This window comes from Charadrius vociferus, unplaced genomic scaffold, assembly GCF_000708025.1.
Source record: "Charadrius vociferus isolate BGI_N301 unplaced genomic scaffold, ASM70802v2 scaffold758, whole genome shotgun sequence".
Classification (NCBI taxonomy): Eukaryota; Metazoa; Chordata; class Aves; order Charadriiformes; family Charadriidae; genus Charadrius; species Charadrius vociferus.
In genome coordinates this window covers 1647413-1664533 of record NW_009649934.1, presented here as the reverse complement: position 1 = coordinate 1664533, position 17121 = coordinate 1647413, and the positions used below count along the sequence as shown (strand labels likewise).

The 17121-nt window shown below is 39.5% G+C and overlaps 1 protein-coding gene across 2 annotated transcripts in view; it reads right to left on the bottom strand.

The window, feature by feature from the left end:
* Positions 1 to 15763, bottom strand: part of PRKCD (protein kinase C, delta) — a 30311-nt gene extending 14548 nt beyond the window's left edge. For both annotated transcript variants that reach the window (XM_009891249.1, XM_009891251.1), the window contains exons 1-3: positions 15647 to 15763; positions 11707 to 11906; positions 8654 to 8714 (exon numbers count right to left, since the gene is read on the bottom strand). In XM_009891249.1, the coding sequence (XP_009889551.1) occupies positions 8654 to 8714; positions 11707 to 11906; positions 15647 to 15761 (376 nt within the window). In that variant the 5' untranslated portion in view covers positions 15762 to 15763. The remainder of the gene's footprint in view (positions 1 to 8653; positions 8715 to 11706; positions 11907 to 15646) is intronic.
* Between the last annotated feature and the right edge of the window lie 1358 nt (positions 15764 to 17121).

The window sequence follows — 17121 nt, the reverse complement described above, 5'->3', positions numbered from 1 at the left end:
GGAATGGAGAACAGACTTGCTAGAGAAATGACACGCACAGTTGTTTCTTGAAAAAAGATAAGATGCTATACACTGTGTGATTTATATGCAAGAGAAATAAATGGAAGCTGGAAGGTCTTCTTCAGCAGAAGCCTTTTCATGCTGATGCTTTGTGTGACCTCCTGAACCAGGACTACAGCAGAAGGGCAAGTGAAGTGCTGCAGGACCTCCTGACTCACCACAGCACCATACTACTGTAAGATGGGTTTCTTCCAGCCTCCAGGATCATTAAGCAGCGATGACAAATGAGATTTTCAATTAGACATTTCCATTATGCTATCTCATAACGCTGATGCTATATCTGTCAGCACGTCCCAGTCTCATTCCTCTCCCCTCCTACCCCCCCACGGGGTTACAGTATATAGTACTATATAACGCTATAGCAATCATAGTACATACTATGTATATACTGTAGCATCTAACACTACATACATAGTAATTACATATAGTATTAGCCAAGATATAAAACAACGAAAAAGTTCTCAGGCTCCAACTGGCTCACACAGGTCCTTCATTACAGGTTATAGTTATTTCCACTCATTTCCAAGGAAACTTCTCAGTTTCTCTTACAAAAATAAGTCTCTTCTGTCACCATCTTTGAGTCACAGCTCAGACTATAGAGCCTTACTTACACATTCTGAAAATAACAGGAAGAGTTTGTAACAGTGGTAACCCCGTGAACGTGTATCAAAAGAGACTGGGTAACTGGTAATCCAACCCTGGGGCACATTTCTTGTCAACAGAGAGAAGCTGTTGGGGGACAATCCCATCCAGCAGGAAAAGACAGAGGCTTGAATCAGTAGCTGGGAGCCGATGAACTGCTAACCACATCGGCTCTGGTCATCAGCTTGTGGGACCTGATCCAGAAGAAATGCATTGCAAAGTTTACGGTGATGAGAGATCACCATTTGCAGGGTGGGAGTTTCCACAACAACGGAGTAAGGGAAAAGCCAGAAGAGCATTTTTCCATTGTCAATACAATCGGGTTTTATTTGCTCTATTGCATTGCTGCCTTTTATCAATATTGGTGGGAGCTTTGCTTTTTACACCGATAGGAAAAGATTTGTTTCCTTTGCCAAGTCACACTAACCCCAATGCCTGAGCTTACCGCAAAGATACACAGGAGCCTGCTTTTTCTTGTTGCTAGCGCTCGGTTTTTGTCATTTGATTAGCTGGCTGCCACCACTGCTATTCCAACACACCACTGAACCTGGGACACAGTCTATCATTTGATACCATTTTCAGTGTCATGAACTAATTTATCAGTCACAGCAAACAGCAGCCAGACTGCAGCAGCATGTACTGTCTTAGAAAAGGACAGACCACGTCAGCTCGGAGATTAAGGAAAGATTAAGCACATTAGTGAAAAGAAAGATCAAAAAAGGTCCCAGGGTTTTGCCACTAGGTATTAATGCACTTTTCTCTGAACCAGATGGCCAGTTTCTCAGAAAAACCCATCCTGCCTCCCCCTGAAATGCACTCACAACACGCATGATGCCACCCTGGCACTACGTACGCCACTGAGTTACCTCTTCCCCTCCAGGAACAGGGTTCATTTCTGCTGTTCAAACAGGCTACCGAGTTCACCCAATGAAAACTCCCATCAGCTGCTGCACTTCAGCTTGTCCAAGTCTGCAAACAGTACTATCTCTTTGTTTAATCCTGCTGAGCAAATACACAGACCTCACCCGCTGTTCCTCAAATGCTTCAGGGAAACCACACGCTGCGCAAGGAAAACAACATTGCTGCGCAAGGAAAACAACATTGCTGAGAGTCAGTAACGCTCATATTGTTTCCTGCATGAAAAGGATGTCTTCATAAGGGTGATTTAATTAGTAACAGCAACAAAGCAGACAAAGGCGTGTTGCTTTATACCCTGTATTCTGAGGAGATAACCTGTGATGGAGCAGATTAAGGGACAAAAGCCTCCCTGAAGTTCCTAACACAAGCAAACCCAGTGCTTAGTGAAAAACTTAACAGGATTCACCAGGTGAACAGGACAGGGCTTCTCCTCATGCTGAAATACTTGTAGTAATTTAGTATCGCTGATACTGCGTGCAAAATTATCTGACAAAACTTGATCAGGACGTAGGAAACTGGTGTTTTCTCCCTGTCTGGAATGCTGACATTGAACTTAATAGAAATATGTGAGACAGGCATCTATTTTTTGAGAAGGTAATAAATAAACTAATTGCTTAGTTTGTACAAAGATGAAAATAGACAAAAAAAAACACTTTCCTTCAACACACTTTTAACTATGAAGAATCCTTGAGCACAGCAAAACTTCAAAATCTGCATGTGAGAACACACAGTCTTCACAACCAGCTGCCTTATTAAATATTTTTGCCAAAACCAAGCAATGTATCAACGTAGAGCTGAAAACATTTTTGTATGCTTCAGAAGAAGCTGATAGGTTTGGACAGCAGCTGTAAGTGAAGTGCACCTGAAGCTGAGATGGCTCTGAAATGACAGTGTAGCTCATTTCAATTTACTATGGGCGTGTTTAACAAGTTATCTTTAATGGGTGTATTACCTTTAACGTGCATTGCTCCAGAAGTTCAGCCAGCCATGGACTCAACTGGGGAATAAAGGCTTTATTCCAAAGATGCAGAGAGAACTAACAATTGCAAGGAAGTAAACTTCCCAACAACTGTACGGATGCAGGGTGGAGACGGAGGGGGGAGGAAGAAACACAAAGGCAAAGCCTTTGCTTCCGCCTCCAAGCAAGTCAGGATTTCCACACATGAAACGCTTGGCCTGGGCCAGCACACGGTCAGAAAGTCATGTACGAAGCAGCTGAATCAGCAACTAGAATCCAGGTGACCTCCGCGGCCTGGACCTGAAATTAATCATTTTGGACCTAGCACACGCCATTAAACATAATCTATTTCCTCTATTGAAAACTGTGGTTAATATTTATCACTGACACACTGTTCATGTATTTCAAGGTCCCTTCTCAAAACTTGCAGGTGATCTGAAAAAAGCACCCAGAACTCCTCAGTGCCGTATACTCATTAAGAAACCATTAAGCACGCCTATGAATGGACAGTGCAGTTCTCCAGAAGTGCTGTAAACATACAATTCTATACACTAATAGCAGCGCCAGTCCTTCTGAGTATTTCACGGTCCTTACGGCCACTAACATAACATGCAGCCCACAGTCTGGAAAATATTTGCTAAAACAGTATTGCCAGGACTCTGCTGAATTGTAATAAACCTCAAGGTGAGATGTCAAATTGTCTCTATAAAACCTCGAAAGTTCAAGGACAAAAGGAAACAGCCTCCAGAATAACCCTACTGGATTTTTTTTTAACAGAAAGAACTCCTCAGAGTTCATTTTTCATTTTAACTTGCTCATTTCACAGTTCTGTTTGTGAACAGATGAAAGATAACAGTGCTACTGTCAGAAACTGAGAACCAGGACTCCACTTTAAACAGGGACAGGCAAAACATTTTCTGAGCTAGCTGGCTGCTCAAGTTGAGATTTGCCTGAAACTTCATAATAAATTACAAAACCTGCGAATATTTCTGGTCAGTGTCCCCTTCTGCTGTTCTACTGCCTTGCACTTGGCTTGGTTTGAAAGTTAAGTGTGCCTTCAGGTCAAGAAAAATATTAATCTCACAAAGCAATCATTAAAAAGGAAAGCTTGTTCCTCACAAAGGAGACTTTCCTGGTATGAACTCTCTCTGAGGAAAACTGCTCTTTAACCTGGCTCTAGAGAGGATTGCTTTACAGATCATCTGTCCAAAACAAAAACAAACAAAAACCCCCCACCCACAAACATTTACAGAAATACAAGTTTCCCAAAAGTCTACGCTTCTGTAACGTGAACTTGCTATGCTAAACAATTTTGGATTTGTGATCATTACCACATTTCATTTACAGGCAGAGTATTAATATTGCCATGTATTTATCTCTCTCTTTTTTTTTTTTTTTAAATCTCTCTCCACCATTCTCAGGGATTTTACACTGCTGACATTTAAGTGGCAATACCAATAATTTGCTATTGTACAAACCAATACTATTTGCTCTCAAAGCTGGCCCATAATTTCAAATTACCTATCTCAGCCCCAAGCAGTTATACTACAAGCTTTAGCACGAGCGGTCCAAAACGTGTTACAAACTCTTAGTAGCACCGTTATAAAAAAAGGTATGTATACTACACGTAATAGTGCACATGTTTCTACTGTAAGAAAAGCTACAAGTCTGTCCTGCTCTGTTCTGCGCAGAAACTGGGACACCTGTGGCACATGGACTTCTTGCCTTCTCCTCCAAATAAATGAATGAAGTCCTCGGCCACTGCGTCAGCACCTACTACTCTCTCGACTGACACTTAGCAGAGCATCGAGGTGGGCTGCTCTGCAGCTACTTTCAGTATGTCTCTACTGAACTGGTCTTTCATAGGCATTAACAAAGTCAATGGTCTTTTAGAAAAGTGCTAAAACAGAACAGCAGAGTTTTAACAAGCCCTGCCTTTCAAGCCAGGAGAAAAAACAAAACTCCCATGTCCACACTACAGTCTTTGTAGCACTCACACCATCTGCAGAGCTGCTGTGCTAACACAGTCTGTGCTCAGCTGTACACAGTACTTTTTCTTCAAATTTCAGTAAGTGTTTTGGTTAACACTTTTGCACATATACCCGATAACTCATTTGCTGCGGTAAAACAGAGAATAAAAAAGAAAAGACCCATTTTCCAGTTTAAGTTACAAAGGCACAGTACACCCAACCTTCAAAAATACAGCTTCTAAGTCAAATTTCTAGTGAATGTATAAACTATATCAAATTTTCTCTGCTCTACACAACACGTTAGCTACCTTACCAACCAAATACACCGCCAACTTTGTGTTCATGAAATTACTACATCTGCAAATGTTTGATTTTCTTTAAGAAAATTAAGCTGGAAAATATTTTTATTAAATTCATGCAATCATGCTTCTAGATGCAGATTAAAGCAGATGCTAGGTGCCACTGAGTAACTACCACATCTGTCAAATTTCCAGAAATAGTATTTTCTCAGTTAAACAATTAAATCATACCAACTTCCCCATTTAAAATTATAAGGCCCAGTTCTGGCTTTTCAGCCCTCATCATTATTATTTACTAATAACGTGACCATCCTTCCCCAACACACCTCATCCATGGAGAAACTTGCTTCAAAATCTTAATTTAGACCCATACAACATGCAGGCTGTGATAGCAAATCTGTCATTTACCCTATTATTTTTCACCAATCCCTCGGAAAAATTCCAAAATCTCATGCTTCCCCAACACTCATCTCAACACACACAGAGAAAAACATATTCAAAATATATGCAGCTCTCTGGTTCGTGTTCCTCTCCCAGAAGGCAGATACTTGAGATATCAAAAGTTCACATGCAAAGTACTCACCTTTTGATAAATCTAATAGCATTTTAAGGAAAAAATTCACTAACCCTTTCTCCAGGAAGCTGAAGCCAGCAAAACAGCAATTCAGAATTCAAAACCAAGATGCAAACATAGTTCCAAAGCCTCCCAACCTGCTAACACTGCACAAGACACTCAGCAGTTCAGGCAGCCACCTCTGCGATCCTGGGGTTTCTTACTCGATAAGGTCATTAACTACATTTGAATAAACAACGATCAAGCAAAGCATTAAACTCATTGCAACGCCCACCTATTAAAACTAAAGCTGCTTTACAGAATTATAACCTAGTTTCAATACTACACCGAGAGAAGGAGGGGCGGAAAGAAAACAATATTCTGAAATGGAAATGGGAGTCAACACACTGTTCGCGTGTCTCACACACCAGAAGAAAAACTTCTAATTGCCAACACAAACTTATTTTCAAATCATAGGACAGAAGACAAAATTGTTGTTTGACAGCTCTACGCCAGGGCTCTGCAATCCCCCTTTTACAGGGTCTAGAAAGAAAAAAACCCTTTAAGATTGGGAAGACTTTTCATATGTAGCCCTAAATTACCTGCCCAGCCCCCAGTCTGCAAAAAGAATATACAAGTGAAATGTCTCAGTGTAGCCTACCACGGAGCAAATTTTAACATCAGTTTATTCCATGAAAATTTTTCTCTAATAATAAATCTGATAATGGAATAATAACACACTTACTTCTCAATACTGGTGCCTACCATCGAAGCAGAGAAAGGCAGTCCTATCTAAAGAAGGCAGAATGTTTGCTACTTAGAAGGAATGGTGTAAAAAACAACAGCTTTAGTTGGCAAAACAAGCCAAAGAAAGAATTAGTCACTTTTGCAAAGTGCTTGGAGATTTTCAAACAAAAGGTAGCACCTATAACTCAAAGATACTAATGGTACCAATGCCTTCAAATAAACTAGGAAAAAACTGAAATACCAGTTTCAGAACAAGCCTTTTTTAGTATTTTAGAAACACGGTTACCATACGGTTCTGTACGGAAAGGCGCGTCAGACGGCAAACAAATGTATGTGCAGAGGAAGGAATGTGAACTGTCTCTGAGCTTTCAGCTATTAACTAAGGGTTTTAGCAATGCGAAGAATGGAAGTTAATACAAACATCCTTGTAACGCACTAACAAACTTCTCTGCTCTAACAGTGGAGACTGCTAATTTAACTAGAGAAAACATTGACAGCAGGACAGTAATGAGCCAAAAATCATTCAATGTTTGCCTGTTTAGCAATATACAGATAGCGACATGAGGGAGGTCTATAATTTTGAGGATTAGTATGTTAAAAGGTATTGATGTTTGACGTGAACACTGCAAATATCAGCACGAGTGACTTTCCTTCGCAAAATGTAGCTGTATAAGTGTCTTGAAAGGGAGTTTCCACTGCTTCTGAAGTCTGATTACCAAAAACGTATTGGTGAAAAATTTTCTATAAAGCAGAAGGTAAATAGGAAGTTGTTGCAAAGTAGAAGGTCTAACAAGAGCATTAACATGCGAATCTTCAGTTGCCAATTAAAGTATAATTGCATGACTTGTCTGGTATTTAGGCTTCACCCACTACCATCTGTAATCCCTAATACAGGCAACGAAAAGAATTGCAAGAACATTGTATCTGGTTTTAAGTTATTTTCATCAATAACTAAGCACAATTATTTTAGTACATAGAGCACGCAAGTGTATTATCTTCCTACTAACAGCTAATAGCAAATTATGGAAGGTGTTCCCTTATACCATCTCTACTGCTCCTCATGTCTGTGTGGAGAGAAGGAAATATGCTTCAGCCTCATCAAATAAGCAACCGAGAATACTGAAGTTGTTTTTCTACAGTTTTGGTTAAGAAACTTCTAAGTTTCCTGGACAAATGGATTTCTGTATGTCTCATTAAATAGAGAGATTCTCATACCACTGCCCCAGGGAACTGCCTTGCACAGGAAAGCCGTAACGAAGACCAGGAGGAAGGTTTTCTAATATAATGGCTCACAAGAGTTTTGAATGTAAACCAGAATGTTACTGGCGCATAAACAGAAAGCTTTTGATCTTCCCAGAAACTGTCTTACTTACAAGCTCTTCAGAGTCACACAATTTTTTAAAATTTTGTTTTAAAGAGTTAATTTTTCATAAAGGAGACCAAAATAACAAGTCTACAGGTTGGTTTTTTGCCATTGCAAAGATAAAACGTCAACTCTGAAATGTCACGTACTGCATATCACACTCTATCTTTAGTAGCTTTTCTCGTAACTGCTACTCAGATTGCACATATGGTACAAAAATGTATGGTAGCTTCACAATTAACTTGTTCTATGAGAGCAGAACCATGTTCCCTGTATATATCTGGGGGAAAAAAAACCACCAATGCTTTAAAACTTACTGCTTACTCTTTACACTTATTATTAACAAATACATGGTATTAAACCATGTAAGACTGATAAGCTAACATGGCAGACCAGTTGAATTCCCAAGAAATAATAGTTTAATGACTTCTAGTATGGGAAAGTTTTAACCCCTAACTAAGCAAGTTGTGAGATTTACATCATTTCCTTTAGGAAAGAATTCCACAGGTACACAAACCCCCACCAAAAGACTCGGTTTTATTACTGTACTTAAAGCTTCCCCCCTCGTAAGTATCTTCTCCTACCTCCTAGTTTCTTCTCCAAGTAGTGTGTGTAGATTTCTAACATATACAGATTGTTCACTTTTTAAACTACTATGGCAGAACATTGACTGGATTTGCATTTTAACCCTTAACCATTCACTCACTATTACAATCACTTTCCGTGATTAGTGAATATGACAGCTGAATCCCAGGAAACTCAGATCCAGTTCCCCAATCCACAAAAACCGTTTCCCGCTTAAGCTAAAACAAGAAATTTCACTTCTTTACACCTAAAAAGGAACTGATAACATCTTTTCTATCACATCAAAACATGAAGACAGACATATTAGAGACCCAAAAGTGGCTAAATGCAACAACAATACAGGGCACAAAGGCATTTAGAAGCAAGCAAATGCAGCCATGACTCCACATAACAATAACCCCACAAAACAAATTAATAAAATCAGAAAATTCTACTCCGTACACCAGGTGATTTTTTGTTTTGTTTTTTTTTGTAAGCTACATCCCGTGTTCCACAAAAGGAATGTGAAAAAAAGTTTTATTTTTACATAACTGACTGAAAATAAACAGTTGACATTACCTGTGTCTTCCAAAAAATACTGCACAGCCATCAGCACCTTCCCCTGAGGTTGCAGGTCAAGCTATGGAAAGAAAGATACCAACAGTGAAGTATGTGGTTGACTGAAACTCTCAGGAATTTAAACAGCTCTTTTTAGGGAATCAAGGTATAATAGTCACTAACTATTGGATTACAACCCTCTTCCATAGCTCACTGCTGCGGCTGAACCAGGGGCTTTTATTCTACTGCTTTTACCAGTGTGCTGCATTGCTCTGATGTCTACCCAAAAGTTCACGTTGTTTTTGCATGTCCCTTTCCCATTTCTGCAAAGATGTTTGACTTCTGTTTTTACTACCAGTAAACTCAATTTGCACAGGAACTCAGTTTTAAAAGAAAGAGTCTATACAATCCTTTATATGTTTATTGAGAGTACAAACCACAGAGGTATCAAATACTGTTGTCTGTAATCAGAAAAACAGTGGTATCATCAACATTTATTTTACTTTCCCCCAAACCATCACACATGGTTTCTGTTGCAAATTCTACAGACCAGCAAAAACAAATGCCTTTTAAGCCAATAGCTGAGGTCACTTCCTGTGCTCAGAAAATAGCTGCTAATTCTTAAACTGCTGCCTTCATAAAACGTAAGAAGCTATTAAGCATGAAAGAGTCTGATTCAGTCTTCACTTCAGCACAGAGCAAAGTATCCCTGGATTAACAGTGAATACAACTTGGAACGGGAGGGGGAAGAAAAATACAATTACATTAGATACACCCGTGAACATATCCCCACAAATCCCATTATCCTACTGGGATAATGACTAAGTTTTCATCTTTAAGGCAACATCTGACACTCAAAACATTTGCCCAACAAAGCTTACAGAAGGCAAAGACATCAGTTACAGCTACTTCTGATGGGCTGCCTCTCCAGACAAAAAAATAACCTTATAGACTACGGTAAGTGAACGAACGTGTCTTTGCTGGGCATGATGGTCGGTCCATGTCACAACTGAGGTAATACAGAGTAAGTTAAATGCTGATGGCATCTATGTGGTACCTGTTCTATGGATAATAAGCAGAGGATTTCAGACCATTGAATCAACTAAAACTGATCACTAAAACTAAAAATCGATCACTATTAGTTTTAACTACTCTTCTGAGTAATTGCTCATCTCAGAATTCAAGTTAAGGTGTGGAAAAAGAAGTGTATGATTTCAGAATGTAACAGGTGAACATAAACCAGTGACATCCTACTGACCTAGCAAAATGTGTAAGCCCCTTCAATATCAAGCACATCAAGAAGGGTTTTTGCTGAGATCTGCTTGGTGAGATAGATTTGCGCATACTCAGAGCAAAATCCTGCCATTTACTGCAAAAATGGACTTGAGAGAGAATTGGAGTTTTGTTTTTTTTTTTTTTTTAAAAAAAAAAAGTATTCCCATACTAAGCTAAGCAACAACTGGATATTCATTCCTCTTCATATCCAGCATTCAGGAAAAGCATTCATATATCCAGAAAAGAGTTCCTGTATCCATCCCGTACCAAGGAAGGACCAGCATTACCAATTGTGTGAGAAACGAGACGCTCATCAAGTTGGAGGTAACTAGGAACTATCTGTACGACCCTCTCATGCTGCTTTAGCCCACCCAACAGAAAAGGTCTCCTGTAGGGTTCATGTTCTGGGCAAGTTCAGCAACGCTCCAGTCCAGGCACCTTTAGATACAAGACTACGGGTGAGATTCTAAGGAGACCTGCTCACGTTTAGCAACTATTTCCTTAGCACTAACTGTACTCCACATACAGAGATGGGCAAATTAGCAAAACACGTGTAGTTCCTGGACAAGCTGTCTGGAGTACAGCCTTACGTGCAACTGGATAATGGGAAAGGCTATTTATAGCACCTATCCACCTAGCTAGACAGCTCTCACCCAAATGATAGGATATCCTGATATTCCTCTCTGAATCTTATTTCTGCATTTGGAGAAATGTTGAATAGTCAGGATGCTAATCAGAGTTGCTTCAAGATTTTACAGAGTTCTCTGGGACAATAATGCCTCATCACATTCTCACAACCTTTTTTGTTGGACCACGATCTCAGCAACTTCAGTTGCATCTGAAAGTTGAAAAAGAAGCTAGAGAATAGGATTTTATAAAGATGACATCATTAAACCCTCAAGTCATTGAAAATTCTTTGCAACACATCAACTAAGTGAATGAAACAACACTTCTGGCATTTCAGAAAACTGGGCTCAGGGGTTTGATCCTCCCTGCCTCTGCCACTTGCCCCTCTTTCTAGACGTATAAAATACATACTATTTTTTATTTTTAATTTTTTGTTTATTCACAGTGCTTATTGAAATCCATTCACATTAAAATTATTTAAAATTTGTTGTTTGGGTTTATGTAGTTTGACTACATAACTACTAGTCTTTAGGCTAAATGTATATTTCTAAGTTTAAAACTACATTAGACCCTATATTTACCTCCCCTGTTACATTTCTGAGATCAATATTCAGAATTGTACTCAGTGCGATACAGGAGCAAATGACACTCAGCAAGATGCCATATCCCTTGACTTCACCTACAAACAACTGTTTGGGACACAGGTGTAAGAAAAGATACCAGGATAACAAAAATGGGGATTACAGGATCCCCATTATAGCAGCATCAAGAGAACTAAAATTTGTTGTAAAAATAAATAAAAAAAATTAGAAATTCTAAGTGGAAAGGCCTTGGAATAAGCTTCACCTTTCTTTTTCTCTAGATTAATTACAATGACCAAATCCAATTTAAATGTCTGCTATTTGCTAAAATCTGTGAGGCTTTATAAAATAGGCACTCAATGTGATATGTGCCATTATTTCAAACGCTAATGCTATGGATTTTATTGTCAGTTTCTTGAACTTTGATTGTACATTATTTGCTTCAAAAATGCTGCTAAAATAATTGTCTTACAAGTCCTGTCACACATGCTAAAGGGATCAAACACTCATAGTTCAAAAGCCATAAGGCATCCATTCAGCTTGAAAGAAACATAACCAGGTCAGCAAGTTTAAGGAATTAATCTTCCTCACCCAGAATTCTGCTTTGCCGTTGCCTTTCTTGCACCGCTCTGCCAGGACTGACACACCTACAGTCACTTCAGATAATGGCTCTTCTGCTGCTTTCATGAGAACAATTTGAATCACCCGTCCTTCATAAATGTGGGCATCAAAAGTAGATTTCCATTCTGGATACATGGTCGGTTTCTTCTGAACTAGAGTTTTTCCTCTCTCTGAAAGCCACAAAAAAGGGACAGAAACTGTAAAATCAAATAATGTAGATCTAGTACTTAAACTAAACAAAATAAAACAAAAGAGAGAATCCTTGTACTGAAACCAAAAGCAGACTTACTACTTCTTGGACTGTGCTTAGGACAAAGTTCAAATATTCAGTTCAAACATTCATGACTTGGAAGGCAAAGCTCACCCCAACTAACAGGGCATGCAAAAGCAGTGAAGGTGTTAACACGCAGCCAGAGAGACCAGGAGGGACAAAACCCATTCTGGAATTCAGAAGCTGGTTTAGTCAGTCAGCTTGACAGGGAATATTTGCATAGCTGCATTCTGGTATCAATCTCCATGACATGTCGCCTGATCATAGTGAATACCTGCTACTGTAAGATAAAGTAAGATGTATCTTACACTGACCTAGTTTAAATTGAAACCGGTGGCTGAGAAATGAAAAGCTCCACATTTCATTAATCTACTTGCAAGTTATCCCAACATTTCACTTCTATTCATAAGTCACTCTCCTTAGCGTTGTACTCTCTCTCTCTCTGCCACCACTGCTACTTTTTAAAGGATATTACAAGGCCTTATCTGTTCTCTCTAGCACATACAGACCTTGTGTAGTTAAGAAATAAGGAAAAGGCTGAAGGGACCTCAAAAAAATATCTTAATTTTTTTTTGGTAACATTTACCCGGCCTCCCATAACAGAGTCTCCACAGACTCCTTCCTTAGCAGTTTTACAGTGCTTCACCATTCTTATTAGATGGATTTTTTCCCTAATACGCAGCTTCAGTCTCTCTTGCTACCAGTTAACCTAATTTCTTCCCATCCTTACCTCTGGCACAGAAAATAGCTGGTGATTGCACAATCTATAACAAGCTTCGGCATATTTCTAGATCTGGGTCTCTTAATAGTTTCACCAACACATCCAGAGTGATACTGCCTCCTAAACAACCACATCCAGCTCTTCACTGTCACTCTGACACACGATGATGCCACCTCCTCAGTTTTTTCTCTGTGATTTGCTGCTGAGCCAATTGTTCCCCATTTGTGCTCAGGTACCTGAATATAATTTTGTACATTCTGCACAATTTCTGCTATTTATCGAGATCATTTGCTGCAATACAAGTGCTTTCTAAGTGCCTCTCCAGCTCTGAATGATCCATTTTTCCTCTAAGTATGTAATCTGTTTTCACGATGGCAAAGCAATGGCAAAGCAATAGCAAAGCAGATTAAATAGTTGGACCCTTCCCTAAGAATCTGCAGTGTGGTCTGTCGCTTAAAATTAGCAATGGAATTTACATTCACTTCAACGAAGGAAGAATTAGATACTTATTATTTAAAAATCTTCCCGGGAACTCAAGGCAGAGTTTGTGTTCATTCATTAATAACTTGCTCGATGCACTCCACTTAATTGTGCTGAGCTATCCAAACAAGAGTAGCAAATAGTGTCCTTGTACTTCTTTATTAGGGAATGCCTGCCACCAACAGCATTACAAATTACAACTCTGACAAGCAGACCTAAGCCTTCTTGCCAAAGGGCATTCTGAAATGCTCAGAAACAGCCACCTTAAGGACCTCCGCCATTTCAACGCCAACTTGAGCACTTCTCCTCTACTCAGTCAAAAGCTTTTATCTTGAATTTGGGGAACTCTGCAGAAAGAAAAACTCAGGTTCTTAGCAGTGCAAACCTACTTCCAGAGCCCTGTACTTGCTATTCTTAACTACGGAAAAATTTGAAATATTATGGCGAAAATATATAGGGAAAGCTCAAGCAAAACACAACTTAGAAATTATTAGGACGGACAATAAAGGTGAGGGGGAATCAAAAGCAGGCTGTCTGCACAGCAAGGCTTTTACACTCATGTATTTTTTTGATTGCTAAAGCCAAACCCCTTCATCAAAAAAGGCACACTTCAGGAGGCATTCTTGGGAATATAAGAAATGCAGAACCTTTGACTATAAATTCAGGGTTTGCAGAAGCAGCAGCATACAGAATAGTTGGTAGTACTCTGTAGTATTCTCAGAGGGGCAGAGAACTACTTCAGCCTATTCACAGGACTCTCCCTATTCCTATGTGCCAATTAATATCTGCTTTGATCACTTACCATATACATTTTTACCCTATGTAAACCAGAAAGAAGTCATCTGAATTACTGGCAACAACTTCCAGCCTGGCCATGCTGCTTTTGTAATTAAAATCATACTAATCAAGATTTGTCATGGATCACATTGCCTGCCTGTAACTGAACACTTAAGTGTCAGGAAAGAACAGCCTTTAAGAAGAACAGTGTTCTTACCCCTCCTGTATTCAGGCCTCCTTTGTTTCTCTGCTAACACTACTGGCTTCAAAACAGTACGTGTTTGCACACTGGCTTAATACTTAATCATTATGCAAATGATTTTCTTCTTCCTATATAAGCTTTTCCTTGATCCTGTTTCAGCGTGCAAATCCAACAAAAGTTATTCCAGATCTTGTCAAACTGATATTGGGAACATCAGTTTCTTTTCCTGATTATCCCAAGCAGTCCCTGCTCCAAGGTTCACTGCATCCTCCTCTCCCATTTTTCAGTGCTTCAAAAGACACACACAAAGAGGAGAAACGTTGTGACAATTCTACTTTTCAAAAGGAAACAGCTGAGAAAGAAGAAGTGGATTTATTTAGACCACTTCCACCTCTCCACACATTCGGGCAGCTGCAACACTTTCAAGACCATTTCTTCAGAGGTTCTCCCAACAGACTAGGAAACTGCTTCTTTGGAGCTTAACACGTTTGCTTGATGACGTTTTCTGGAAGGGGCACTGCACCTTGTGTTTGAAATCTAAACGTAGTTTTTCCCCTCAGCAATAAGGGGAAGCCCAATCATATTGTGAAGAAGAAAATTCACCCTTCTCCCGCATTCTTTGATGTTTTGTGAAGCCCTAGAGCCGTAATGCAGGATTAGACGTCTGCAGTCTAACCCAGTACAGCAACTCCCTCTCATCCTGTTTGGCTGCAGTGATTCTAGCTAAATATCACAAAATACTATAAACCTTTGGACCAGTTTCTATAAAGAATCAGTCTTTGAAGGCTGAGGGCCTGCTGAAAAGGGAGGTGCTAACCAGACCTTGGGTGCAAGTCATTCCAAACAAATAATTCTGCCAAAATTCTTCAGTTACTACAACAACCACCACCTACAGTTCTCATTGACACTTATTCTCCAAGTCAGTAAAGACCATTTACTGCACTATGCTTGAGAATGGCTCTCTCAAACCTACTGCTGTTCAGATCCCTCTTCACGGCACTCCACTACACCACTCTCTCCCCTGCAGAGCTTCTGCAAGTGCAGTGTGTCACTTGCGGAACTGGAGAGAACAATGCTTTATTTAACATTTGCAAACCTTTGTCATGCAAAATTTACAACTCACCTTAACCTATGCAAAAGTGAAATTTCAGCTGTTTCACCACATATTTTGTAAGTAGTTGTGTGTTGGTGGTGAAGGAAGAAACCAGAGATCTTCAACTTCACCCTACCAAGTGCTGAACACTCTGGCCACAGGACAAGAAAGCACTAAGAAAGGTCTCGTTTTAAGGTGGGGACAGAAACAAAAGTCATTGTAACTCCTCCCACTCTGAAAGAAAAGCTCATGTTGAAGTGCTTGGCATGACAGCAACAGCAGAACTCATTACCATTCATAGACTAAGAGGGATTACAGTATTTCTCAAAAACTTATTCAGAAAAGCATCACCATTTGTAACCTCACCTGTAGTCAATGCTTCCTTCATCTTGATAGCACAGAAAGGCTGTAGTTGTTCCCCTTGATTCTGCACAGGTCCCAGCTCAAATGAGTTGAAAGATATCCGTAAGAAGGGGGCCATTGCTCACAATGATAGACAACCTAAGAGGAAAGAAGTAAATAAAAATCGTAGAATAAAAGACCTGCTCCGAGACTTGTAAGAAAGCAATACACATTTCTCAGCATCCATCACAGCTGATAGAACCCATCCTCTAAAGGTCGCAAGTCTTGAACGTGGCTTTGAGACCATGAGCCTGAAGTAAAACTGATACATACTGAAACAACAAAAATGTAACATGTACAATGAAAGACTGAATTTAAGACACCCTTTTAACCATATCCTGTTATAAGTAAGGAGCAGTAATGTCTTTGCCTTAGACCTTGCTCAATTTTTAAACAGAGACCCTATTTATTAACACACAAGTGTATAAACATTCTTATCAAATAAGTAGTTCACAAACTAATAGACAGATTGTTTGGGGGTTTTTTGAAACATTTTTTTCCTCACACCTGGAGTGAAGGGTGGGTTGGGGGAAAAAAAGGGACGAAAAGAGTTTTGGCTGTTCCACATGTTCCTTCCCCAGTATCTCTCAAAATGCAAGGAGGGAGAACTAGGAGGAAAATCAATCATCTAAAGCTCACATTATTTTTTTTGCTTTTAAGGTACATATTATTTTCTTTTTTATTTGCTACACAGCCTCAAAAATTCCCAGACAGAATTATAGGCACCTCAATAGGCAATCAAATGAGAAAAGGAACACCTTTGCTTAATTTTATTTTTAAAGATTATCTGGGAAACTACTGAACGTACATACAGATTTCTGGACACTGCAGCAAAAACTCCTACTAGATGTACAGTAAGGGTAACATGTCCTTAAGCATGATCAAGTAATTGCACTGCATATGAGCACCTGATCAACATTAACCTGAATAATTGGTTCATATGCATGAGTTCCCACTTACTTTCTCACTCAGATACACACACAGTTACAGAAATTTCAAAAACCTAGGTATGTCGCTGGATAAGTGCGCGGTTTGTTTTCCATACTTAATGTGGAAAACAATGTACATTCCAAATACTGAACTGAATACCAAACCAAAACAAGTATAATATCACACAACTTCTATTCAAGCAATGGTTTCAGGTGGCAGTGTACTAATCCCAGGAAGCATCACAGAGCTAATGATTCAAACTGTGAGCCTCTATACCTGTACACACCAGGTAACGGGAAGAGGTAGAAAAAAACCTCCAGCACTATTGTGTCACCTGGTTTAAACTGTGAGGAATTACAAGAATCCAAAACACCTGCAATTTTTAAGTCAGCAAACTGGTGTTTCACTACAGTCCTCCCTCATTCTCAAGAGCTCCTGAACTTAGAGCACATTTCAGTTTACAATTCACAGCACCTTCAGCAATGGAGTTAGCCCTAGTAGCTTGTATG